The 26021-nt window shown below is 42.1% G+C and overlaps 1 protein-coding gene and 1 long non-coding RNA gene across 5 annotated transcripts in view; one reads left to right on the top strand and one right to left on the bottom strand.

Moving 5' to 3' along the window:
• The window catches only part of LOC311256096, a 61515-nt gene that overhangs the window by 28688 nt on the left and 6806 nt on the right, over nucleotides 1-26021 (top strand). The gene's annotated exons all lie outside the window — the stretch shown is intronic.
• LOC311256094 (nesprin-2) overlaps nucleotides 24683-26021 on the bottom strand; it is a 33517-nt gene continuing 32178 nt past the window's right edge. For 3 of the 4 annotated variants that reach the window (XM_084350893.1, XM_084350894.1, XM_084350895.1), the window contains exon 13: nucleotides 24683-25070. In XM_084350893.1, the coding sequence (XP_084207019.1) occupies nucleotides 24935-25070 (136 nt within the window). In that variant the 3' untranslated portion in view covers nucleotides 24683-24934. The remainder of the gene's footprint in view (nucleotides 25071-26021) is intronic. The other variant, XR_014622441.1, reaches the window with a different exon arrangement.

The following is a 26021-nucleotide window of genomic DNA, read 5'->3' as shown; positions in this document are numbered from 1 at the left end:
TCCACTTATTCATCCTTTTAAAAGTGACTTTGGGAATCTGCCCGCTCAGGACCGCTCAAGTCTTTTTCCATGAGGTGTTATTTTGTACAGTGAACTGCACTTTATGTCAATAAAACTCATCGAATTAAACTGATCTGAGGAGAGAGAGAGAGAGAGAGGTGTGATGACGGAGAGGGAGAAGAGAGAGATGGATGAGGACGAGAGAGAGAGGATAAAGTACTGTGCTGACACATCCTGTAAAACGAGCATGAGCGAGAGAGGCTGAAAGACAGAGGGAACAGAGAGAGAGAGAGTCATATTTTAACATTTGGAGTTTAAGCATCCTGGAGTGTAATAGTTTCTCTCCCTCTCTCTCGCTCTTTAGTCCATTTGGGTAACTGCTCTCTCCACGCCACATTAATCTGTGTAATTAGGTTTGAGGCGAGTTTTACCTCCTCTCCTCTCCACATCTCGTCTCTTCCTATCCATCTTCCTCTTCTTCTCTCCACTTCTTATTCATTCCTACCTTTCTTTTTATTCGTCCATCCTCTCTTCCGTCTTCCTTTTCTCTCTCTCCTCATCTTTCCATCAACTCCAGCCTCTTTTCTTTTTTTCCTCCTTCTGTAAATCTCTCCAGCCTCATTCACACACACAGAGAGGAAACCTGGGAGTTTAATTATTCATGTTAGAAAGAAACCAGGAACCTGCCGGAGAGTCTGAAGCCACAGCTCTGCCAAGCTGCCCTGAGTTAACGCTAACATCGGCGCGCTAACCTGCTCACAGTGACAAAGCTAATGTGCTAATGTTTTAGCATTAAGGTGTTTGCATACTACGCTCACCAGTAACTGTAAACACAAGTGTTGGGGGTAACTCGTTACAAAGTTATCTGATAGAGTACTCAGATTACTTTTTTGTAACGAGTAATGTAACTGCAGTTCAAGTAATCTGGTATTTAGTTGTCGTACTTGAGTAAAAGTAAAGATATCATGTTGAAATATTACTTTGATACGAACAGTACTTAACGTATCTGATATTAAATGTATTGAATCACCAAAAGTAATTTCCTGCCAATAAATGTAGGAGTATTAAAAGTACAAGTAAAAGTAAATTATATGTATATACTGTATACTATGATATTCTGCATTTTTCTTCTTTTCTGAACTGTTGTTCTTTGTAATCTGAAAAGTAATTTGTAACCGAAGAACGTATTATTATTATAGTATTATAGTACAATATTTGCCTTCATAATGTGGTGGAGTGGAAGAATAAAGTGGCAGGAAAATTCAGAGGATCATTAAAGTGATTTAAAATTCAAACCAAATGTTTCTCAGTCCAGCCAGAAGTCGTAAAGATGTTTCAGTCTGCTTCGTTTTAACACCGGGCTGTTCCCTGGTCCAGCTGACTGTGGACCAACACAGCTGCTGGTCTGAACCTTTGAATCTGGGTTTGATCACTCACAGCCCTCTTTGTGAGTGGAAAACCTACATTTGTGCAACAAGGTTAATTCTGGGACGAAGAAGCAGCAACCGACTGAGTTTGATAGGCAGGTCCGACCCATTAGGGCGGTAAGAGGGGGAAACTTCCTGGGCCTAGATGTGAGAGAGCTGGTAATAATCGTGCTCACCCTCGATATGGGCAATAATAACTCAATTTAATAACATTTTAGTTGTAATGGGGCCTGATTCATAATGAAACAGGCTACAACAAATAAAACCCTGTGAAAATGATCTGAACTATCAACCAGCCAATGGCGGAGTGCATTTTGCTAAGCCAGAAAAGAAAGGAAAATAAAAAGAGTGAGCTGACGACCCAAATTAAAATGTGATGTCCAACTTTTCTCAGTCAGCTCTGTAAGTGCAGATTGGAGGAGGGCCCATTCACTGCACCTCTTCTGTGGTCAGGCCTGTTGATAAGGCAAGAAAAAACCTCTTTTAACTATGAACTTGAATTTAATGGTGATTTTGAGTGTTCACAAATCACGTTGCACAGTTGTGATGTCTTGATATCTGAATAATTTGATATTTATTATAAAAAATCCCCTCAAAAACAAACAGTAGAAGATGTGAGATTATGTTTGAGACTTAAACTGCCTGCTGGAATTAAATTGATTGTCTCTAGTGACATAACATTTCAAATAAAGGGCCAAAATATGAAATAAGTTGCTGAATCTCCCCACAGACTGTTTGTCTGCATGTCTCTCTCTCTGTCTTCATCTCTCATTGTTTTTATCGTCCTCTGTTGGATCTCTCCATAACTCTGTGTTGCTGATTCATGGCAGAGCTGCAGGCGCTGACATGACAGTCAGTCTGGTAGCCCTCAGACACACACTGTGTGTGTGTGTGTGTGTGTGTGTGTGTGTGTGTGTGTGTGTGTGTACTGTGCTGACGGGCCTTGTCTGTTGTCCTTCTCCTCTTTGGGTCAGATCCCCAAACAGCCTGTAGACCTCAGCAGGACGACACACCAGGACAGTTATATTCAGTTACGGTCAGAAAATAAGACTTGTGTTTGTTTTTCTAGCGATGACTGTCGAGGTTTTAGACAGTTCACTGCACCTGAAGCCACAATCTGTCACTTCACCACCAACATCCACCCTCGGACTAGAACCGGCTATGATCTCTTATACTTGGACTAAAGGCGTTTTGCAAGTCCGTCATACTTTTTCTCAGAATAGGTTCGATTGTCTGTGTTTTTTCGCATCCTTTCCTGATGTGATGTGTGCGTGGACGTTCTCTCCATCACAGCTCAGGATCGGGGACACTGGTGACCTTCTTGTCAATGTGTGGTACCAGAACAGCTCGCAGCATGTCAAACTGGACCTCTGACATCCTGAGACACACCTGGAAGTGATCGGTATACTTCCACAGCTCCTTTATCAGCAGGTGAAACTCTCCTTCTAGTGTAAGTTGGAAGTTGACTTTCCTGACTTCCTTTCCAATCTAAAAGCTTCCCAGTGCATTTGCTCCAAAAAACATGGACGCTCACTGCAAACAGCTGTTTGAATGACAAGTCTGTGAACTTCACAAGCGACGACAGCAGCTGATTTAACAGTTAAAGGCACTTAACCCGTTGAGCCTGAGCGGAGCCCGATTGGGCTAATTTTTGAGCACCTATGATAACATACAAGTCAAATATATAGTTTGTGCTCTGAACTAAAACCTCTCTAATTTTGTTCTGATTCACTTTATTAGCATGAAAGTTGGCAGAGGTAACGTTTTGCATTTCTACCTTCGTTTGAAGCACAACTGTCTTTGTCTAAAGCTGTGTGACAAATAAGGATATGGACTGTAGACGCCTGCTGACAGAGCAACCTAAATTTGGGGGTCATCTGCACAATGGCAGCGCATAAATATGAAATATAAGAGGGCCGATGATTGCGCCTTGGGGAGCCCCACACATCATCTGATATGAAATATCTCTTTCCTGACTCAAACCACTCTAGTTCTGCTCCTGAGAGCCCGACACAGTTTCCAGCCCGTCCGGTCGTATTGTTGGTGAACTGTGTCCAGAGCAGCAGTGAGATCTAATAACGTTACAACATGTTGTTAACACGGGATAACAATGACGACGACACGCAGCAGCTGTGCGACCAACACACAGTGACAACACTATTCTCTCTCTCTCTGCTCTGACAAAGCCTCGCTCGCCCCCTTCTCTCCACCCTTCCCTCCGCTCCCTCTCTCCATAATCCCATTATGTGTAGCAATGACCTGTCCGTGTCAATCTGTCCTGTTGTCATGCCAACCTCCCGCCCCGGGCACTCGGCCAATGGGAATCTTCCCCTGCTGATTAGCCGGCAGTGATCTCGTTAGGCTGGCCACGCCCACTCCAGAGGGCGATACACTGGGAGGATGGAGGGACGATGGGTGATGGGCGGGTGGAGGGAGAAGAAGAGACGGATTTTCAGGTGATGTAACGCACCTCCTGGCAGCCATGTTGGAGGTCCGGTCAGAGTTAACTCCGGTCAGTATCTGCAGGGAATCGATCGCTTCATCACTGACCCACACCGGCCCCCCTCAATCTATCAACCACCACCCACCAGTACACCCCCGCGTTGAAATCATCTGAAATATGCGTACAGTATTCCTCAAAGCCACTACGAAGCACATGACATTTGTACCAAACGTTCACATTGTATAATTATTAGTCACCTTTCCCATCAGAAGGTGGAGGTGATGGAGGTGATGGTGGTGTTATTACAGCCAACAAGGCTGCCTATCGGACGGCCGCACTTCAACTCACACCACTGGACTTTCATTTTTGTGGCGACAATAATCGGTTATTTATTCACAAAAAGTTGTACCATCTCCATCCCTGATGTTTGTTTTAATCCAGACCGTGATGTTTTCTGAAACCCTAACCAAGTGCTTTTGTGTCTAAACCTAACCAGAGATTAATCACAGCGTTGTGACGAGAGAGAAATAGAAAATTCAACCTAAACAAGCGTAAAGCTGCAGCATAAAGAAACGATCAGTTTGAACTAATCCGTGGTTTTGCAGAAACGTATGTAGCGAACATATTCTGAATATAACCAATAGTTTTGGTGCCTAAACCGGACCGCACCGCGTCTGTTTGTCCAGTCCAGAAGTTATATGTGAAACTGTTTGTCAGCAAGCTGTATTCTGAATAACTACTGTTGCTAACTCGACAGCGAAGCCCTTGACTGGCTGCTGTATTTGTTGAAATGAAAACTATTTTTCCCTACACTAGGCAAATACTATTGTGCATCAAAGGAGCCTTTCGCTTTTACAGTCGCAGTAATTCAAGCCTCAGCTACATTACATCCCTTTGAGAATGAAAATAAGTGTAATTAATGATTATTTATCTGCAGAAAGATAAACGTCTCTGCTGGACTGATCTTCATAGAGAGTGATGAATGATTTGAAAGCACTTTCTATGTTTCCCTAAAGCTTTTATCCCGATTTAAGAGTCCCCCCCTCTTTATCCTCTGCTCCTGATCCTGGCTCACCTTCACTCCTCACCTCCTCACCTCCTCGGGTCAGTAACGAGGCTGTGTGTATGTGTCCGGTGCCGTAGTGTAGTGAGTCTGTTAACCTGTAGTAAACTCAGTGGCTCTAACTCTGCTCAGCGGGGGGTGATTGTAAGCTATAAATGGCTCTTGCTGCGCTAAGCTGAGCAGACGGCTGAGGCTGAGTTTAGCGGGGGGAGGATGGAGGCCTGAAGATGACAGAAAACCACACAGCCCGTTTGGACCGACATGTTTTTCAGTCATCGTTCTGACAGAAACAGCTCACACTGTTCACCATGACACAGTAATAACTGTCAGTCCAGCGTCACATGCAGAACCTCAAGCTTCTCTTTACGCTTCTACATTTGTCCTTTTATACAGAACTTCTTGTATTTCGGGCCGTGAGAACAATCAAATGTTCTGGATCCAAGTCGAGAAAACAGGAGACAGAGGAACAGTCATTTTATTTGCACACATTTGAATGCTGGAGTCTTTTTGCAGTCAGTTTTTATTTGGCAAAGTATAATTAGCTGTAGCGGTTAGCAATGTGTATTTTCACTGTATGTGAACATTCAGTTGAATAAAAACGACTTCAGGAAAGTATTTTTCACTGACGTTGAAGCACGATACTGTGAGTAAAGTGCTGTTTGCTTTGGCATGGTAGTGTGTTTCCTACAGACAGACAGTTGGAGAGTCACAGATATTGATTGGCATGTGTAGTAGCCAATAGTTGTGTTGTAGTACTCAAGATTGGTCTTGATTTTTACTCGGTCTTGTCTCGGACTCAGACAAAGAGGACTCTGGATTTTATTTCATGACCAGTCAAGACCACAACTTCAGGGATGTCACTGTATGGATTTGTTTTTCTCCATTCGTTCTGTGGTTAAAGGTGCACTATGTAGTTTTTGGGAGGACGAGAAAATTGTCATTGATTTGATTTTCTGCCTCAACTAAATAAACTCTCTTTGATTTCATGAATAAACAAACTGACTTAAAGGACAACACAGTTTATACTGTTTTACTTGTTTATATGTTTTATTCACTTATGGAAACTATAGATATTTCTGAGTAAATACAACCTTTCTGAGTTTCTGAATTTCTTCTCCAAAACTACATAGTGCCCCTTTAATGATGGTTTGTATTGGAAGTCAATCAGAAACTCTGATGTATGCACAAAATGCTGCTGGGCGGATGGTAAAACAATGAAAAGGTTTGAGCGTTAGTGTGTCATGCTGTGTGGGACTCGCACTGTTCTTTGTCTTGACTTGGTCTCAACCCCTCAAAGATTTCGTCTCGTCTCTGTCTTGGTGCACTCTGGTCTTGGTGCTGGTCTTGTCTCAGTTGAGGTGGTCTTGACCTCCATACTGTAACTGGCCTCTGTCAAAGTGAAGCTCTCTGTCCGGAGTTGAGGCCGAGCAGCCGGAGGACAGCGGAGGGCAAACCAGAAAACATTTTCTCCATCAAACAAGGTCCAGTTTCACTCAAATAACTTAATAAAATTAGAGCGTCGTGTTTCTGCTCAGCAGTCCTTGTGGTCCGGGCCGCAGAAACAGTCCGCTTCCTTCTGTTTATATATTCATCGCAGCATCAAAACAATTAACAGAGAGACGACTGGGCGGAAACATCAGCGTACCCCCTGAGTGCAGGATGAGTCATCGTTACCTTTAAAACGACTTCTTTGTTTGGCGCTGTTGGGCCTGATTCTGACTTGTAGACGTGACGTGTAGAGAACGACACGTGATGAAAACACATTAACGTATCTCATACCGATGTGCCTTCGTCTTGAATCTGCACCGCCTCTAAAATTCACCTTACGTTCAGTCTGAACTCACGTTACCTCTTAAGCCATAGTAAACAATTACTCTCCCTCAGCCCGTGTTGGTTCAGAGGTTAGTGCTGTCACTTCAGCCCCAGTGCATGCTGGGATTGGATTCACCTCTTGAAACTGTAAATAGAAGCAGCAGGAACACTGATTGATGGGTGGATTAAATCGCCCCCAAACGCAGCTCGTGTTTTCCTCAGCTTGTTAGATCTCGTAAACAAGAGATCAATACCTGCTGAGAACTTCAACAGCCTTTCCTCATACCTACACATCCACTGCTGTAGTGTCCTTAAGCAAGTCAAACAAGCCTGGGTGATTGTAGATGGCAGGAGAAGACAGTTGTTGTTGTTGTTCTGGACGGTGTAAACAGTCTGTAGGGTCACCAGCAGTCAGCTGTGCACATCAGACTAAAGGCTACTGCTAAGCTAATCAGATAGCAGCTAACGCGGCCTGATGCACTGCCACTGACTGGACAGCAGGCAGATAAGCCAAACCAGGACGAACACTGAGCCTGTGAAGTGACGGTATAATACTGTAACTGAAACCAAGAGCTGGCAGCAGAGGAAAACGTGTAGACGTTGGACAGTAACGTCACCTACACAGTGGTGGTAGAAGATGAAGTGGATAAAACATGCATAAAAATATATATTTATATATCAAAAGTAGTTTTCTGGCAATAAATGTACTTGATAATTAAAAATACAAGTAAAAGTAAATTAACTATATTTACATGTGTGTATACATATGTATACATGTATACTTTGGCTCGATTGATTATTGGATCTGATATTCAGCATTTTTATATCTGATCGCAAATAAAATAAATTTAAGTATGTGATACTTTGGCTTTTGATGCAGCATGTAATCTACAAAGTAACTAGTAACTATGGTTATCAAATAAATGTAGTGGAGTGGAAGTTTAAAGTAGCAGAAAATGGAAATACTTGAGTAAAGTACCTTACAATTGTACTTAAGTACAGTACTTGAATACTTTACATTCCATTAGTGCTTTCAGTGTATTACTGAACATGTCCATGATATATTCGCTATACTGTATATTGAGAAATATACCAATTATTACTGTATTTCATATAATGTAAAAATACAGATGTTTCCCAAAAATATATCTAAAATATTAAAAAATGAATGTATTATATTTTGTAATATAATGGCAATACTAATTTATTGGCGTGTTTCAAATATATGTCGACTCCTCCCATGTAATAAAATGATTTTTCCATATGTCAATATTTGCTTGTTTCATAAGGGTGATGAAAATTCAGTCATCATCTCCTCCCCCCAAAAAAGCTCTCCATTAAAACTTTGCAGAATCAGCTGTTAGCACTTCCTGTTAGCAGTGAACCCGTGGATGTACAGACGACTGTCACTGGATCACTGCGATACTGAAGGAAACTTAAAAACATGATGTTTCTCAGGCAGGTTCTGCACATGTGAGGAGTCTGTTTGAGGTTTTCTAAGCGGATTTATGGATTCATCGTCTCATTCTGGAGCTTCACAGCAAAACAGCGTTGCAGCATTCTGCTAAACAACTGAAGCAGCTGGAGACTTGATTTAAAACGCAGCATATAGAGTATATTGAGAAGAGGCAGCGTCTCGCTCTCCTTCCTCCTCACTAACAAATTCAAAAGTATAAAAACCTACGTGGTGAAATCTGAAGGAGGAATGTGGTAAACCTGCTCTGGATGTGGACGGCTGCTCTCTCTTTAACTCGGTTAAGACCGCCTGAATATCAGCAGCAGCATCTCGCTCTAAACTCACTTATCCAGATTGCGGTCGGCTAATTTGAGTCAGGCTAACCGCACTCACATAATAAGGATCCTATCAGATAAAAACCTTGTTTTTCCAGTCAAAACTCACTTTTTTACTATGAATAAACAATACAACTGTGACTGACTGACAATCTGGAATACACAAAAATGACTGAGTCACACATATTCAGGCTGAAAGGCCAGAGCTGGGTCATGCTAGATGTGGAGGTGTTTTTCACACAGCAGCAGACACAAGCTGTCATTCATGCAGACGGATAATCTGGTAACTGACCTCCAGACTGAATTTCAGGTTGGCTGATACAAACTGTGTTAGCTGCAGACGAACAACACGCTTCAACTCGACAGTCCAGATGTTGTTCACAAATTAAATGAGTAAAAGGCAAAGTTCAAAACTAATATCACAGCCCAACAGAAATGTGTCATAATGTGTTCATCCCTGAGAATTAGTTTATTGCACTCGTTGTAAACCTTCGACATATGTTTACGTATTTCGGTGTCAAAGACGAAGAGGTAGAGCTGGTAGCTGCGATGTAATCCTTGTGGACAACTCCAACCGTCAGAGTAACTTTTCACCGACTGCTACACATAAAAGTAATTTAATTGAACCTTAATAAGCTCTAACACGGTGAATTAACGAGTTAGTGATCGATGAACAGTGGAGAGAAGAACCGAGATGGTTTTGGTTAGCAGTGTTCGCCAAGTTACTTTCAAAATGCAAAATATTACATATTTCTAGTTACCTTTGTTTTAAAGTAATATATTATGTTACAATATTACTGTCTGCATTGTAATACATTACTCATTACACTACTTTTTAGTTGCTTTCAACAAAATGCCCAAATTACCAAGTCTATATTAATTTGTTCATGTTGGTGTTGATGGCTTCTTAAAAAAGCAACAATAACATTTCACTTCGGTCGTGACGCAGATTGTAACACGTTACGTGACATAACTGTAGTAATGTATTACTGACATATTATTAGTAACGCGTTATATTAATCTGTTACCTCTAAAAGTAATATATTACTGTAACGCGTTGCTTTTGTAACACCTAACACGATAGTGAATGTGTCTCACGATGGTTAAATGACTGTTTCTGTAATTGGAGTCTGGTGGATTTGCTGAGAGCGGTTTGGCGGCTTTACTCCTTTAATAAAAAAGGTCTTGAAAGAATAAAAATCTGAAGCTGTCGGTGATAAAAACACTTTCACGCAACATAATTAGATGGTCAAAGTTGCCCTGAGGTTAACCTAAGACTTTAGTTTGAAGGTCAAGGTCATGATCACAATTTCCTGCATATAAAAGTAAAGCATACAGTTTTATCCTTGTCTGGATGAATCATCCAAATCGTTTTTATTATATTTATATAAAATTACCAAGACTTCTTAAAAAATGACCAGACTTTGAGTTTTCTTGCTGGAAGAAGACCCTGAACTCAGTAGTTTATAGTTAACGAGTCCTCTCACGACGCCGACAGCTCAGAAAGTCTTATAAATGGTATAAATATGTTTATTTATAAGATCGAGCAGATATTAGAATTTTCTAAATATTCTGCTTGATCTCATAAATAAACATATTCATAGCAGGTCTTGTCTGATGATTAATACAGACCTCCTCTTTAAAGGAGCAGTTTATAGCAGAGTTATAACACGTCACCTTCCTCTTTCTGTTAAAGGTCAGAGACACTGAGACAAATTGCAAATTGGTTGACGAGGTGAAATCATTAATCGACGCAGAGACGAGGCCCTGAGTCACAAACTCTGCTGTCAAAAGATCTGCAGTGTCCCTGTGACGCTGCTGCTGCTGCTGCTGACAGCCTGTATACGTTCAGACTGAATGGAGCCGCAGGTTTTTCATACAGACTGGGTCAGTTTCCTGCCGGGCTTTTTAAAACTCGACCAATCAGCTGCCTCTCCTGACGGCGTTCAGAGAGACTGCTTCACTGCTTCAGACTGAGAGCAGATTCATTCAAACGCTGTCGCTCCAACTCCTACTGAGATCTGTCCCAGAGAGACAGACCCACTGCTGAGTGTACAGTACACACACACACACACACACACACACACACACACACACACACACAGCTTTCATCTCAGAGTACGAGCTCTATATTCTGTTCAACTGGGACAGCGAGGTCTTAACTAGTCTGTCCTAAAAACACTGTTTTCTCTCGTTGTCGGCTTCTCCTCACACTTCCTCTTTTCCTTTTCATCTCTCTGACTGAAGCGTTCTGATCCGACAGCTCCCAGTTTATTACACGCTAGTATATGTGTGTGTCTGTGCGTGTGCGTAGAGTAATGTGTGTGTACGTGATGTATGTGCTTGTGCGTGTCTTTGTACTCCTGTAAGAACACTTTGGTTTTACGCTGCCATAGTGAGGACTTGTTGGCGAAGTCGAGGCGTTTGATAGGAATATTTGTGTGGCGAGGACATTTTTAGTTTGCTCACAGGTCAAACATCCATCAGCACAGACTGTGACCTCCCTGTACTGAGGAATGAAACATGTTAACCCTACATTGATTGATTTCTTGGTCATTTGAGGGCAGCGTCAACAAGTAATTTCAGAGACATGATCATTCATTTCAAGTCGTGTTTGTGTCACCTGATAAATCCAGCATTCCCTCTCTTTTTGCTCTGTTTTTGGTCCCCACCACCTCCTGAGGTAAACATCTGGCTCTTCAGCTGCTAACTGCTCCACGATGTTCACCAGCTACCCTTGCAGTCATGGTTTGCAGACGACCTGGTTGATCAGGGTCAGGGAGGTCACACGTTACAAGACCACGCATGAACGATGCGGTCCAAAGCGGTCCAGCTTGTTCTTACACAAGTAAGAAAAAGAAAAATAACTGAGTGGGAGGATGATCAGGACGATTCGCACACAGCAGCGATTATTTTTGCACAGAAAACATGAAAGCGTCTTCTCATATTGTGGTTCAGCAACACGGTTACACGTTGTTATTATTATTATTATTATTATTACTGTCAGACTGGATGATAAACTGTGTGTTCAGGATACACAGTCCCTTGTGTGAGTGTGTTTTCATGTGACCAATCTGTGTGTGTGTGTGTGTGTGTGTGTGTGTGTGTGTGTGTGTGTGTGTGTGTGTGTGTGTGTGTGTGTGTGTGTGTGTGTGTGTGTGTAATTGCTTGGTGTCCGTGTTCCCTCGAGTGCACTCCACTAGTCAATAGAGAGCATAATGCTCTGAGTTTACCCATAATGCCCCAGGGGAGCGGCGGTCGAGTGAGCTCATTGCGGTTTGACTGGTGTACTGAGTGGACACTTGGGATGAGAGACGCAGCCAGACACACGCAGAGAGAGAGAGTGATGAAGTGTATGTTCAGTGAAGAGGAGAGGGCGAGCGACGACAACAACAACAACAACAACAACAATATGGCGTTCAGCCACGAATATGGATGGAGAAGATCCAACTTTCCGTCAAAAACAGTCGCCACAAAAGCTGCAGTCTGCACGTCACACAACAAAAACAGACGGAAATATCTCCAGGTTTCATTAAAAACGTCTGCTCAGATGTCTGGCGGCCCTGTTGGCTGTCATGATGCCCCTCCACCTCCTGATGGGCTCATGTTCTGGTTAGGTTTAGAAAAACATGGTTTGGCTTAAAATACCTGTTTTGGTCGCCACGATCGGACTTCCTGTGTCTCCAGGTCTCCAGCGGTGTGACTCAAACTGCTGTCGGCTGTTTGGCGGTTAATAATCGTATAATATAAACGTGATATGCCACATTTGCTACACATGTCCTTCCTGCCTTGGACGTATCTGCGGTCTGCAGAAACGTTCACTGCTACATTACGTCCCGGCGACTCGGCTGGACCCAAACAATCAGAAGTAAATATGTTCCTGGTGTGATTTCATCAAAAGTCTGGATATCTGATGCGAGGAAATGTTCATTGTTTCCAACTGACATAAATTTTAAATAAATGTCTCACTTGTCTTTCGGCGTTTTGGAAAAATTGGCTCATTTCAGAGACATTTCGCTGATGCGAGGACATTTCTAGTTTAATAAGGTGAACTGTGCATATTTCAGCAAAGCAAGAACATTTTGGCAAAGTGAAGACATTTGGTAAAATGAGAACATGCTGAAGAAGAAGACATGACACAGCGTGAACTGAACTTTGACTTAATTGGTTGGTTGGTAGTTTGATTACTTGACATTATTTTGTGAAGCACAGTGAATGTGATGGTTTCCAGTGATGTCTTGTGTGATTTCTTGTGATTTGTTGATGAAATGTGTGATGAGATCTTATGATCCAATCAGAAATGATCTCAGTTTTATAAATCTCAAACATGCTGGAGCTTCGTTTCCCCTCCGACAGTCAGACATGCACACAGTTTGTAGAGGATGCTTCAGTCTGCTCCACCTCTCATCAGACCTGTCACCGAGAAGAATAACTGCAGTTTAATTATGTTGCACAGACCAGCTGTCGTCACGCACAGCTGTGGCTATTTATAGCACCTGTAGCACTGATTCATCAGGTACCTGTGAACCATCATCAGCTGTGAAGTCTCAATCATCGTTATTTTAGCATCAGAAGGATGAACGGTGATTAATCCACAGCGGTCGCACTAAAAAAGACTTAGACTGGCATTTTATTTAAGCTATTATTCATCTGTATGTTTGTATAACGTTACAAACTTTAAGAAACTTGAAAACAGAAGACACAGATCCCGACGATAACAAAGCAGAAGAGGTTCTCCTAACAAACTGTGTGTGGAGACTCTGGTAACAAGATGACTGGACACTGGAGACCAGCTGAGGTGGACGAGTCTCATCTCGGCTGAGCTCTGTTCTCTGGCTCAGATTGAAGATTTCCTCCAGACAGAGTGATTGGACCCGAGGGAGCAGCGAGTCGGGTCAGTTCTTATCTGCTGAGGCTCTGAGGCAGGTTTAACTTTTTTACCTTTGGGAGCTGAATGCAGACATCTGTCTCTGTTTCTCTGTGATGTTCACACCTTCCCGTCTTTGTCTTCCTTCAACACCTCAAATCAACCCCGCCGGTAATGTCTGCGAGGCTCGGTTCAGATAAACCCAGATTGTGAAACCCAGGCCCAAATGTTGGCATCCTGTTTTTCTGCAAACTGTATTTGTACATTTCATATGTAGTGGATATGATATGTTGAGCTTCAGGGCTGGTTAGGTTGAGGCACAAACACCACTTGGTAAGGATTAGGAACAGATCTGAAGATACCAGAGTTTGTCGAGGTTCGGTTAGAAATTTTAGATGTCAGTCGGTCTCGATCATTAGTCTGTTTCCATCCCCTCCTTCTCCAGATGAGTGATTTTTGTATGATATGTATGTGAATGCTCATGCAAACATTTTAATCTGGCGACTGATTTGGGCGCTGAAACATGCCCGAATATGACGATATCAACACCAGAAATGCTGACGTAGCCATTGTTTCAGCGTCTCTGGTTGTTTTTAGGCCAACACAGCAGCTGTTGCTAAATAACTGACAGGAGCAGAAATTAATTTTTATATTTTTACATCAATTTTTCAGGCTACCAAACAGCAAAAGTGGCTCGAAGCCAGAGGTGGGTATAGTTACGTATATTTTGCAAGTATCGACGTGAGTCAAATAGTATTTTTTAAGCAACAAGTACACTAACTATTCGTCTCTCTACTTTTACTCTTTACTCGAGTACATTTTTCAGCCAGTAATCTACTTTTAACTCACCTGTATTTTCCCGGAGGAGCAAAACTCAGCAGATTTTTATACCAAATCTAAAAAATAGACTGAGATCTTCGTTGTATGTAAACTCCTCTTCTAACCTGCAAGATCATTAAAGTTAGCAGCAGATACTGTGGATGAATATTTAGCGAGCTAACGTTGGCTAGTTTTCAACGTGTAGCATCAATCACTGATGTTATGATAAAGACTTTAACTTTAGAAAGTATCGAATGTAATTCAACTTCATCAGTGACGTGATTGTAATAATTGCAATTAACTGAAAGTGTTAAAGTGAAAAGTAACTTGTACTTTGAGTAACTTATCAACCAGGCTTTTACTTGAGTATTTTTCTTGAGTATTGTACTTTTACTGCAGAACAGTTTCAGCTGTTAGCTACATCTAAACATCGCTCATTCTGAATGTCGGTCGACATTTCACCTTCATTTCTAAGAAATCATGTTTTTCTTCCTTTTGCTAAAACCCACATTTTCTACAAAGCAAGATGTTTTTTAGCTTTCAGCAGGGAGTCATCTGACTTCTGACTGCTCCATGACTCCTTCTTTTTATGTCCACGGGCTTTCAGATTTGACCTTTTTATCAAACAACCAGATATTTTTTTTATCTTAATGGTTCAAAGACGAGAGTTTCACGTCCATCCGACTGTCAGTCACCTCACACTGCCTGTGAGAAAACAAACCGGATCCACACTTTCCAACTCTGCTGCACGTCGACTTGCAACAGTCAGAAAAAGAGACGTTGGTCCTTGAAAGCAGTTAGGGTTGGATTTTTATTCATTAAAGGCGGTCAGTTGTGTCTCCACCTCTGGATGTGTCCTGACATCCCACTGCGTCCTCATTTATCTCTGTTTTGACTTTTTAATTTTCACAGTCGGTCTTTGTGTGTTTTTAATCTCTGTTGAAACTCTCAGGAGGCCGGCTGTCGCTTCCAGTCTGCTCCTCTCAGAAACACTTTCATTCTCTCTCTCACTCTGAGGAAACCCTGAAGTTTCAACTGTGTCAGGCTGGATTTTGAGGGAAATGTGTGCAGAAAGTGACGTGCAGGATATCTCTTAATATTTACATTTAATGTTGCAGCTGCAAAACTGCTATTGAAAGAAATTTAAGGTGAAAATAAAGAGTTTTAAGAGGATTAAACGGCTCCATATAGAGATCGTTTAACTTCCAGCACCAGATTGTTAAATATTCCAGTCAGTCTGCTCTCGTATTGATCGCTTTGGAGCATCAATTTAAATAATTAAGTACCAAAAACACCCCAACATCTACAGTTTTTATCCTCCGGATGCAGAACGTCACTTTTCATTTCCGAAAAACACCAGCTTCCTGAGACACACACACACACACACACACACACACACACACACACACACACACACACACACACACACACACACACACACACACACACACACACTCTCTCTCTCCGCCCTCAGCTTCCTGTCTCAGCTGTGTGTGTGTGTGTGTGTGTTTGCTTGGCAGTGAACCAGACTCCATCACACACACAGCCGGTTGGTCGGCCACTCAGTCCTGTCACTGCGGGCTCCGATCCAAAGCCATTAGCCGGGGGAACATCCTGACTTTATCCTGCACTACACCGAGACAGCGCTCTCACACACACACACACACTCGCACTCGCACTCTCTCACACACTCACACACACACACACACACTCCTACACCTGTGCCAGCCCACAGATGGGTGCAGGTAATGCCATGTTAATTGGCATGTTTACAGGCTGGGGACTGTTATTAGCCGGTTGCTGGATGCTTTTATCTGCATTAACACCATCAGGAACGTGATCAGTGTTGGTATTATTAGGGAGCTGAACCGCGCTAACGTTAGCATCGCTCTCTGCCTGCAGCTACATGCAGCAGCAGGGCCTGGAGGTCAGGGTCCTTTATGTACAATATTTTACAGATCTGTTTGTCTGTAGACTCTAAACACATTTTACCTTCGATAAAGCATTCATTATTTATTTATTTATTTATTTATGGACAGGCGTTTTTAAGAGATCTGTCAGACATCAGGATTCTGTATCATCATCCAAATATTCTCAGATTTGTTCGATTTGTGTCCGCCCGGCCCGAGGGGCTCTCAGCTCTCAGCAACCAGCCCCAGTAAACATTGATTTGGTGATTTGGATGTTAAAGATGTCTAGACAAACTGTTACAAAGAAAACTACATTTTCTTCACTGGCTCTGCTACAGCCTGGGAAGACGGCCACGGTTTAACTTCTCTCTCTGGCTCTCTCTCGCAGACAAAACTACCTATTCTGTCATTAAGGTATTAAGACGTTGGTATATAATTATTTTTGTCACTTCTCGTGAGCCAATCACGCGCAACACTATGAATGTCTTCCAGGAGAGACTGTCTGAAAATATGTACTGACTCAATATTTAAGACCCACAACGATGCTGCAATAATCCATATGTTGCAAAACAATCATCTAACGATACGTCACGATATCTGTCGAACTGTAGAATATAAAATACCTAAAATTCTGTATTTCTTCCTTCCTCTTAATCACACTGACTGCAACATGTTTTAATAAAAATATAAATATTTGGTGCAAGCATATCGATAATCTCAAGAGGGAGTATCATGATATAAAGCCGTATCGATATTTTGTCCCACCACGACCACAAAGACTAGAGCCGACAGCCAGCTAGCTCGCACGTTCTGCGTGTAAACATTTCACATTAATCCGGCTAATATTGCCACTTCTAATCCAGAATATACAGTAAAATCATGATTACTACAACGACAGGCTTTCCTTTTCTTTTCCCGTTTGTCTTCTGGTGCATTGATTTGCTTTTCGCTGAACAGCCAGAATGTTTTCTCTCATCGTCGGCCGAAAAGCTGCTGACAAGGGGCCGACTACTAGTGATGGTGACCAGGGTGCACGACCCACTGCAACAACTAGGGACACGAACACTTACTGGTGCCCCTTCGTTCCCATCAGCTATAATCACTTGCAACTGCGGACATCGTTGAACAACACGCTGTAAGACAAAGTTCAGATTATAACCCGCTCCTGAGCCAAACGTCTATAACGTCTCGACTTGGGTACTGACCCGCAGAAATACTACAGTTTAGTGTTTAAGAGCTAAATGAAAACCTTCTCATTTGTAGTGAACAGATATTAAATAGACAATATAAGAACATACAATTACATTTCTGCTCTCAGCGAGACTTTTTATTACACACAAACAGTGATATTGTTTCCTGCCGTTGGTTTTTCCAGAAGTTGATCGCCTGCTTAATGACATGAAACAGTGTGTGTGTGTGTGAGTGTGTGTGTGATTTAGGACACTGAAATGCAGCGAGAGTGTTTGGAACGATAAAATTAAATAGAGGGTCTTATGAGGATGCTGAAACCTGGAAGAAGATGGCCGTCCAGGACAGCAATTTGGACGGTTCATTAGTTCTAGAGATCAGGAAGTGTGTGTGTCCAGCCTGGAGCCACACACACTGAGCGTCTGCATCTGTACTACACACACACACACACACACACACACAGTAAACACACGCATCTCGTTTGATACAACCTCGATAGACTCACAAGAAAACTCCATTTTTCTGTTTTTGCATCCGTACGTTAAACTAGTAAACAGACTAACTCCATTACATCTAAATTGAATCAATAGCACGTCTCTATCTGACATCACTGTTCTTTATATTTCACTTAAATCTGTAGGTTTTAAATCTGATTAGCTGCAGCAGCCGGCGTGTAACGGCCGCTCTCTGCTGCTGCTGGATGTAAATTCAATCAATGCAATAATGTAGTTTGGCGCCCGTTCTTACATCTGATCCTGATGTGAAGCATGTTTTTTAAAAGCCTGTTCAGCTGAAGGTTTTTACTGAGAGGATGTTAAAATGTTAAACCGTCGCACTAGACTGAGAAACCAGCAGCAGATACAGACGGACGTGTCTATATGCTGCAGGACTGAAGGGGTTTTTGTGTTGAATGGATGCAGCTGAAGCTTCATTATACAACAACACAGTGTGTGTTCTTCATAAATACATAGCGAGATGTCTGACATTCCCCCAACACAGCAGCTCCAGAGCAGGAATGTGACTGGAATCTGTCCTCCCTCACGCTCTTCTCTTTCTGCTCTGTTTGAGTTCGATGTAAATATATTCTGGTTCAGCCCGTTCTCACACGCCATGCGTCAAATAGGTCGATGGCCCTAGGCTTCAAAGTTTGATGCTGTAGTCACCCCTCGAGGGTCGCAGTGATATAAAGAGCATGAAAAGACTGAGTCAGGAGGTGGCTGGGTGCATGATTAAGACTTTCCCTCCGGAGACCGACTTCACGTCCCATTTGCGATTAAGAATCGAGTCATTTGTTGTTAATTTATGTAACGTAAGTCAGCAAACGTACGTAAATGGTGTTTTGTAAGTTACTCAAGTCATTTTAAACCAAAGAATGATCTTTTCATAATGTAACCAAGTTAACAGCGTTAATAACATTAAAAGCATGCAGCACGCTTTATTTTGAAAGTGTAACTTAGAGCCCTAAAGGTACGTGTCCCAGGATCCGTCGTTTTCAGGCCTCCCATTCATCGTCTACGTCGGAAGCTGTGCAATGCATTGTGGTAACGGCGCACGTTGTGCAAGTTGAATCCTGGGTACTTTATGCAAATCAGGATTGTCCGATGCAACGCAACGACACTGGAAACTCCTGAAAACTGTAAAAAGCGAAACATTGCCGAGTTAAAATGGAGTCAGATCCTGCAGCTGCGTGGCTCGTGGCCTTCAGGAACACATTTTGTTGATCTGTTGTTGTAATCAGTGTGAAAGTTTCCAAACCAGCCGTCATGTCCCGGTGCAGTGGCCCACGAGTGGCATTCATCCAATCAGGTGCAGCCAGTACGTTTTGGCGTGTTTGTCAGAGCATGTTGCCTGTTTTGGTCTCAACATTTCCTGGTTATGCTTTCAAATTAAGAGCTTTCCACTGCTGAGACAGGAAAGGGATTTTATTGTAAAGCAGCTATAAGACATTCAATGTGTTATCAGGCCTTCAGGATAAGATCTGGACATATTTAGCACTATGTGACCATTGGATCCGGTTCACATGATGGCAAAGAATCAGCCACAGTGAGCTGCAGACGAGAGGCTCTTACTACGTTCTCGTCATCACGGTAAACAACTGTCTGTTATGTCTCTGGTGCACATGGGATCCTATCAGTCTGCACCAGAAACTTGTGGAGAGAAAAAGCTTGGGCCTGTGTCCCCTGAGGAGCTCTGCAGCCAATTAAAAATACTCTTTTCTTCCTCTGTCATTGTTTGTTAGTGTTATGTCTTCTGTCTAATGAATCCCTTGAAAACGAGATGATTCATCTCAAGAGGCTCATCCTCGAATTTGGAAACTAATTTGCAGCTACCAGATAATTATTTTAAAAACACTCAGTCCTTCGCTCGACTTTTGATCTCAAAGTTCTGTCTTTCTCTCTTTCTATCAGCGCTCTCATCTGATCACCACGGGGTTAAAAGTGCACTCGTAAATTCCTCAGCTAACATGAAATTATTTGCCCCCTAACTGAATTTGAGGCATTTTCTCGGCAGTGGGAAACAATCGCGTTGATTCATGCGCCCGCAGGCCCAGACTCTCCCTCCTCCTCCCCTCACTGCCGTTTCCACGCAAACTGAAAAACACGCCTTGTCCGTCCAAACACATACCATCTTTATTGGACAATGCATAGATTTATAACTGGAATCCAGCGTATCGAGAGCGAACATACGGCGAGACTCTCAGGAAGACTGAGGACAGATCTGTGGGTGAAAATGCTGCAAAACTAATTCCTTTAAACCGTGAAGTTGTGTTAAAGACAACAATTTTATCTTTACACGAACATTTCTGTACTTCATATTAAGGTCCCTGTAATACGTATTAGTAAAAAGGTAATAAGCCCCCTATAAAGATCCCTTTAAACATTTAATGTTAGACGATTAAGAGTTAGAATGTTAATAAAAGTCCTCTAGCATCACAAAAACATTTGAGTGTAACTAACTTACCTATAACGTCATTGTTAACTTCTCTATCCTTTAAATATTAAAAATAATTATAAAATTTCACAAAGTTTGTTAAGTTTCTTCTCATGGAACAACTCTTAAAATCACTACATTTGTTAAGGGAGTCTGGTGAAATTGTGGTTAATAGTTGGCTTCACGTATTATATTTAATGCTGAATTTACAAGAAGGATGCAGAATTTGTCGTAGCTGTTTGTTAAGTTTCTCCTCACTCCTCAAAATTGCATGATTTTTGCATGAAGTCTGGGGCACCGACGACCTCTGAACGTGGTCTGAGTGATCTCAAATGTGTCCTCAATGCGTCTTGGGGTCATTCACACCTGTACGTAGAGCTGTCCACTTGTGATCGGATCCCTCAGGGTGGATGTTGACACCCGGTCAGCGATAAATGTGTTTATGACGCTGTTATAAACCCTTACATAGTCTTATAAACACATAACAGTGTTAATGAGCATCTTGCCTTATTATCTATTTACCAATGTTTCTTACAAGGACAATATAAAGTGCAATTTTCTTCATCATTCAGATTTTTAAAAACACCCCTGGCTCAGATTTAGAGTATAAAAAATCAGCGAAAGAGTAGATCTGAGTCGTCTCATGATTCACGATAAGAAAGTTTAATTTTTTTTTTTAAATGAGCAGATATAATCGTCTTCATCCCAGCTGCAGGCCTGCAGGCTCAGAGCAGATGGAGCGCTTTCATTAACTGGATCACCAGCAGAGCACGCACTCGCGCACACACACACGCGCACACACACACACACACACACACACACACACACACACACACACACACACACACACACACACACACACACACACACACACACACACACACACACACACACACACACACACACACACACACACACACACACACACACACGAAAGACTGCAGAGTCACACATATAAAAAAATACCATCAGTCGAGTCTTTCACAAGACACCACACTGTTGCACACAGACACACACACGGACAAAGAAAGTCACTCTGGAGGCAGAAACACACTAATTCAAAGTGTCTGAACATGCAGAGGAGACACAACTTACACACAGTGAGGAGGAGACACATCACAGGCTGACCAACACAAACAGGAAGTGACAGCTGCACCACTTAAACACTGGCACATGTACACGGACATGTTTAAACACACACGCGCGCACACACACACACACACTAGTGCTGACGGTCATTGAGAATGACTGCCACACACTGTGCACTCACATGTTCACAGTGCACACACAACACTCACACACAGTTAAGCTGACATGGAGAACAGTTCATGTAGCAGATTCTCACTGCAGCACTCTGTTAATCCTGTAATGTAGCTCTGCTGTGTCATTGGCACTGATCAATATTTAACCAACAGAGAATTGATCACCAGCAAAAAAGGCAACAACATCAGATTGGTATCAGACTGAAGCCCTCGCTTTGGATCAATGGTTAGAAATTATGAGAGATTTATGCTGTATGGAAAAATAGCTGCAAGTTTAAAGTGAGAGAAAATGTTTGTGTTCTGACTCACTGATGGATACATTTAAGATAGTGGACACTAACCACAGCGGTTCTGTTCTTGTTTCTCGTTTGTTACCCACCGTTATTACCTTTTTGTCCGTCAGTTGGTTGGTTGATCGGCTTCTTAGTTGGTTGGCTGGTTCTTCAGTTGGTTTGCTAGTCGGCTTGTTGGTTGGTTGGTTGGTTCGCTAGCTGGTTAGTTGGTTGGTTCATCAGTTGGTCGGTTTGTTAGTTGGCCTGCTGGTTCGTCAGTTGGTCGGTTTGTTAGTTGGTCGGTTGGTTCGTCAGTTGGTCGGCTTGTTAGTTGGTCGGCTGGTTCGTCAGTTGGTCAGCTTGTTAGTTGGTCGGTTGGTTCGTCAGTTGGTCGGCTGGTTAGTTGGTCGGTTGGTTCGTCAGTTGGTCAGTTTGTTGGTTGGTCGGCTGGTTCGTCAGTTGGTCGGCTTGTTAGTTGGTTGGTTCGTCAGTTGGTTCATCAGTTGGTCGGCTTGTTAGTTGGTCGGTTGGTTCGTCAGTTGGTCGGCTTGTTAGTTGGTCGGTTGGTTCATCAGTTGGTTGGTTCGTCAGTTGGTTGGCTTGTTAGTTGGTCGGTTGGTTCGTCAGTTGGTCGGCTTGTTAGTTGGTCGGTTGGTTCGTCAGTTGGTCGGCTTGTTAGTTGGTCGGTTGGTTCGTCAGTTGGTCGGCTTGTTAGTTGGTCGGTTGGTTCGTCAGTTGGTCGGCTTGTTAGTTTGTCGGCTGGTTCGTCAGTTGGTCGGCTTGTTAGTTGGTCGGTTGGTTCGTCAGTTGGTCGGCTTGTTAGTTTGTCGGCTGGTTCGTCAGTTAGTCGGCTTGTTAGTTGGTCGGTTGGTTCGTCAGTTGGTCGGCTTGTTAGTTGGTCGGTTGGTTCATCAGTTGGTTGGTTCGTCAGTTGGTTGGCTTGTTAGTTGGTCGGTTGGTTCGTCAGTTGGTCGGCTTGTTAGTTGGTCGGTTGGTTCGTCAGTTGGTCGGCTTGTTAGTTTGTCGGCTGGTTCGTCAGTTGGTTGGTTTGTTAATTGGTTGGTCGGCTGGTTCGTCAGTTAGTCGGCTTGTTAGTTGGTCGGTTGGTTCGTCAGTTGGTCGGCTTGTTAGTTGGTCGGTTGGTTCGTCAGTTGGTCGGCTTGTTAGTTTGTCGGCTGGTTCGTCAGTTAGTCGGCTTGTTAGTTGGTTGGTTTGTTAGAAATGTAGAAGAAAATCATAATTTGACATACACAATACTTCAGGTTGTGTTTGCACAAAACTTTGAATATTCATGGTTAAAAAAATAACCTTGATTATATTTTCTTTGATCACAGTTTCAGATTTAAATCACAATTTAGCTTTTCTGTACTTTATTCAGACCAGGTTCTTGTCAGAGTTCATTGTATGTAGACAACATTTAAAGCCACAGTTCACCCAAAGATGAAAACGCAGTCATTTTCTACTCATCCTCATGATGAATTTTCATTTTTGGGTGTTCCCTCAAGAACTTTGGCTTCAAACAGGGTTTACTGAGAAAAAAAGTTTAATTAACAAAGTTAAAAACTCAAGCATTGTATTGGCACTAGTATCGAACAATTTTTAAATGGTACCAAAGTCATACTTTTACTGATCCATGGACAGGGTGTGATACTGAATCTCTAACATACTTTTATCTTCTAGGCTCCAAATATCTTAACTGAAACCCTCGTATTCAATCACTCTTTCCAATCACAGCTAAAAATGTATCTGTTTCATTAAATCTTTGGTGTTTCCTTTAATTTGTGAGATAGTTTGTAATGAAGAAATTCAAAATGCTCGTAGTTGTTGTGTTTTCCAAAGATAGAATCAGTTGGCATGAAATAGGTAATCTCTAAGCAGCTGCAACATGATCATTAAAATAGGTTTGTGTCTGTAAATGACACACAAAGATCTACACACCTACTGACAGACAATGAGAATGACGTCCCATGATGCTCTTAATGTGCGCGCACACACACACAGGCTGTTAATCCCTGCTTAGTGTATTAGCCGTGTCACCGATCGCAGTGACTTGGCGTTCTTCAGACACGTGGGCGCGGCACGAGACCCAGCACGCAAATCTGCTGTAAGACACAACGCAAACCTGCCCACACACACACACACACGCACGCACACACACACACACACACACCTGTAGAAGCTAAGCAGAGGTTGAGTCGATCTAAAGTTCAAATCAAAACTAATCTTGAAATAGAAACTCAAATGAATTGTACCACATCTTTTCTGTGAAGCAGAGGAAAGTTAAGACACCTTTCAATTCTCTCTAGATGAAGCTTGAACATATAAACTTCACTTTCACAGAATGCTTCAACAGAAAAAGACTTTCTTCACCCCAAAAATGTTTTTTAAAAGGTATTGTATGTATATCGTTAGTTGGTCGGCTGGTTTGTTAATTGGTCGGCTGGTTGGTTCATTAGTTGTTTGGGTGGTTTGTTAGGTAGTTGGTTTGTCGGTTGTTCTGCTGGTTCATCAGTTGGCGGGTTGGTTAGTTCGTTAGTTGGTCAGCTGGTTGGTCAGTTGGTCGGCTTTTTGGTTCATTAGTTGGTCGGCTGGTTCATCAGTTAGTCGTGTGGTTTGTTAGGTAGTTGGTTTGTCGGTTGGTCTGCTTGTTCGTCATTCGGACGGTTGGTTGGTTCGTTAGTTGGTCGGCTGGTTTGCAGAGATAATGTTCCTGTCTGTATTGAACATCATTCCCACAAGGACAAGAAACAAAATAGATTAAAAGTTGTGCGTGAATGAAATAAAAATACTCTGTTAGTCAAGAGATACGGAGTCAATCGAATTTCCTGAAAAGATGAAATAAAAAGGATGTTCCAGCCACTTTCAGACAAAATGCTCCATGAATCCAAAAGTTTCATACAATTGATTTTATTTTTTTATCTTCAAACGTGTGTACAAAAGCAAGAACATCTGATCAGATACATTATCTTGTTTTTTGAAATATTAAACAATGATGTTATAAAAAAAAAGTGAAATGTTTTAGATGGCAGTGATTGACCAAGTTCCCCTTTCAATAACAGCTGAATCCTCCTGATATTAAGTTTTTAGGGAACCTGGACGACTTCTTCCCCTGAGAAAGTCAAACATTTGGGTCACGTCACTCCTGCAGCTCAAACAAATAAATGCAACAAACTGCTTAATGACAAATGTCCACTGATCACACAGCTCAAACCACAGTGTGAGTGTCGGTCTCTCATTGACATCATTTTGGAAACTCTTAACGAACCCGGCAGCACCTTCTTAAAGCTGTAACAGGACATTATTGACATTATCAGTGGACAGAATTACACAGCAAGAAACAATCACAGATCAATCTTTACACACTTCCCTTTCAGTTCCCACACTGGTTTTTTTGTTTTAGCCCTTCAGCTCCACACCCGACTGTACAAACACTGAATGTATTGAAAAACAGAAATGCTTCGCTGTCTTTGAAAATCAACTTGCAGAGACTTGAAACCTGCTGCAAACAGATAATCCATCATGTGTTTGCTTTTATTTTGGTCAAAGTGAAAATATTGTTCTTCTGGGGAAGCACTTCAAAATACATCACCACACACGTAAATAAAGACAGAGTCTCAGCTGTGATGGATAATCTCTCTGCAGCAAGTTTCAAATCTGTGCAAGATGATTTTTTAAAAGAAATGAAGTGAAACCAGCGGCTGACTGAAGGAAAACCACGTTCAGAAACACTGATGTGGTTCAGAGAAGGCCAGCAGTGATGTCAGACGGATGTGTGATCTGTAGTTTAAAGGGCTAAAACACAAAAAAACATCTAAACTTTGACATTAATGTTCACTTCACTACATTTTCTTATAAGTGGTTTTGCACTTTTAATGTACAACTTGTTACAAAACATCATGAATTATAAATACAAGTGCTCTCATGGTTTAACAAGGCAGTTAGTCATTAGTGTTATTAAGTATAAAAGACTTCGTAATTTTGACATGAATGGCAAATGATAACATACAGTCACTGAGGGAGAAGCTTAAAGCTAGCTTGTTAGCTGCATCCTTTACATTAGCTTTAGCTACATTAGCACAGATAGCAGTTGAAAGCGATAATCTATACAAGCAACACAAAACATCTTCTAACGGCGGATTCATTAAAGTTTTTACGCTGCAGGAAAGTTTGTGGATGTGACCGTTAACCTCGTGTTTTAATCTGGAAAAATAGAAATAAACGAGCCGACAAGTCAAA

This window comes from Pagrus pagrus (assembly GCF_965226575.1).
Source record: "Pagrus pagrus genome assembly, chromosome: 4".
In the NCBI taxonomy this organism is placed as follows: domain Eukaryota; kingdom Metazoa; phylum Chordata; class Actinopteri; order Spariformes; family Sparidae; genus Pagrus; species Pagrus pagrus.
Note: the sequence above shows the minus strand (reverse complement) of the source record. Positions and strands in the feature narration are given on the sequence as shown.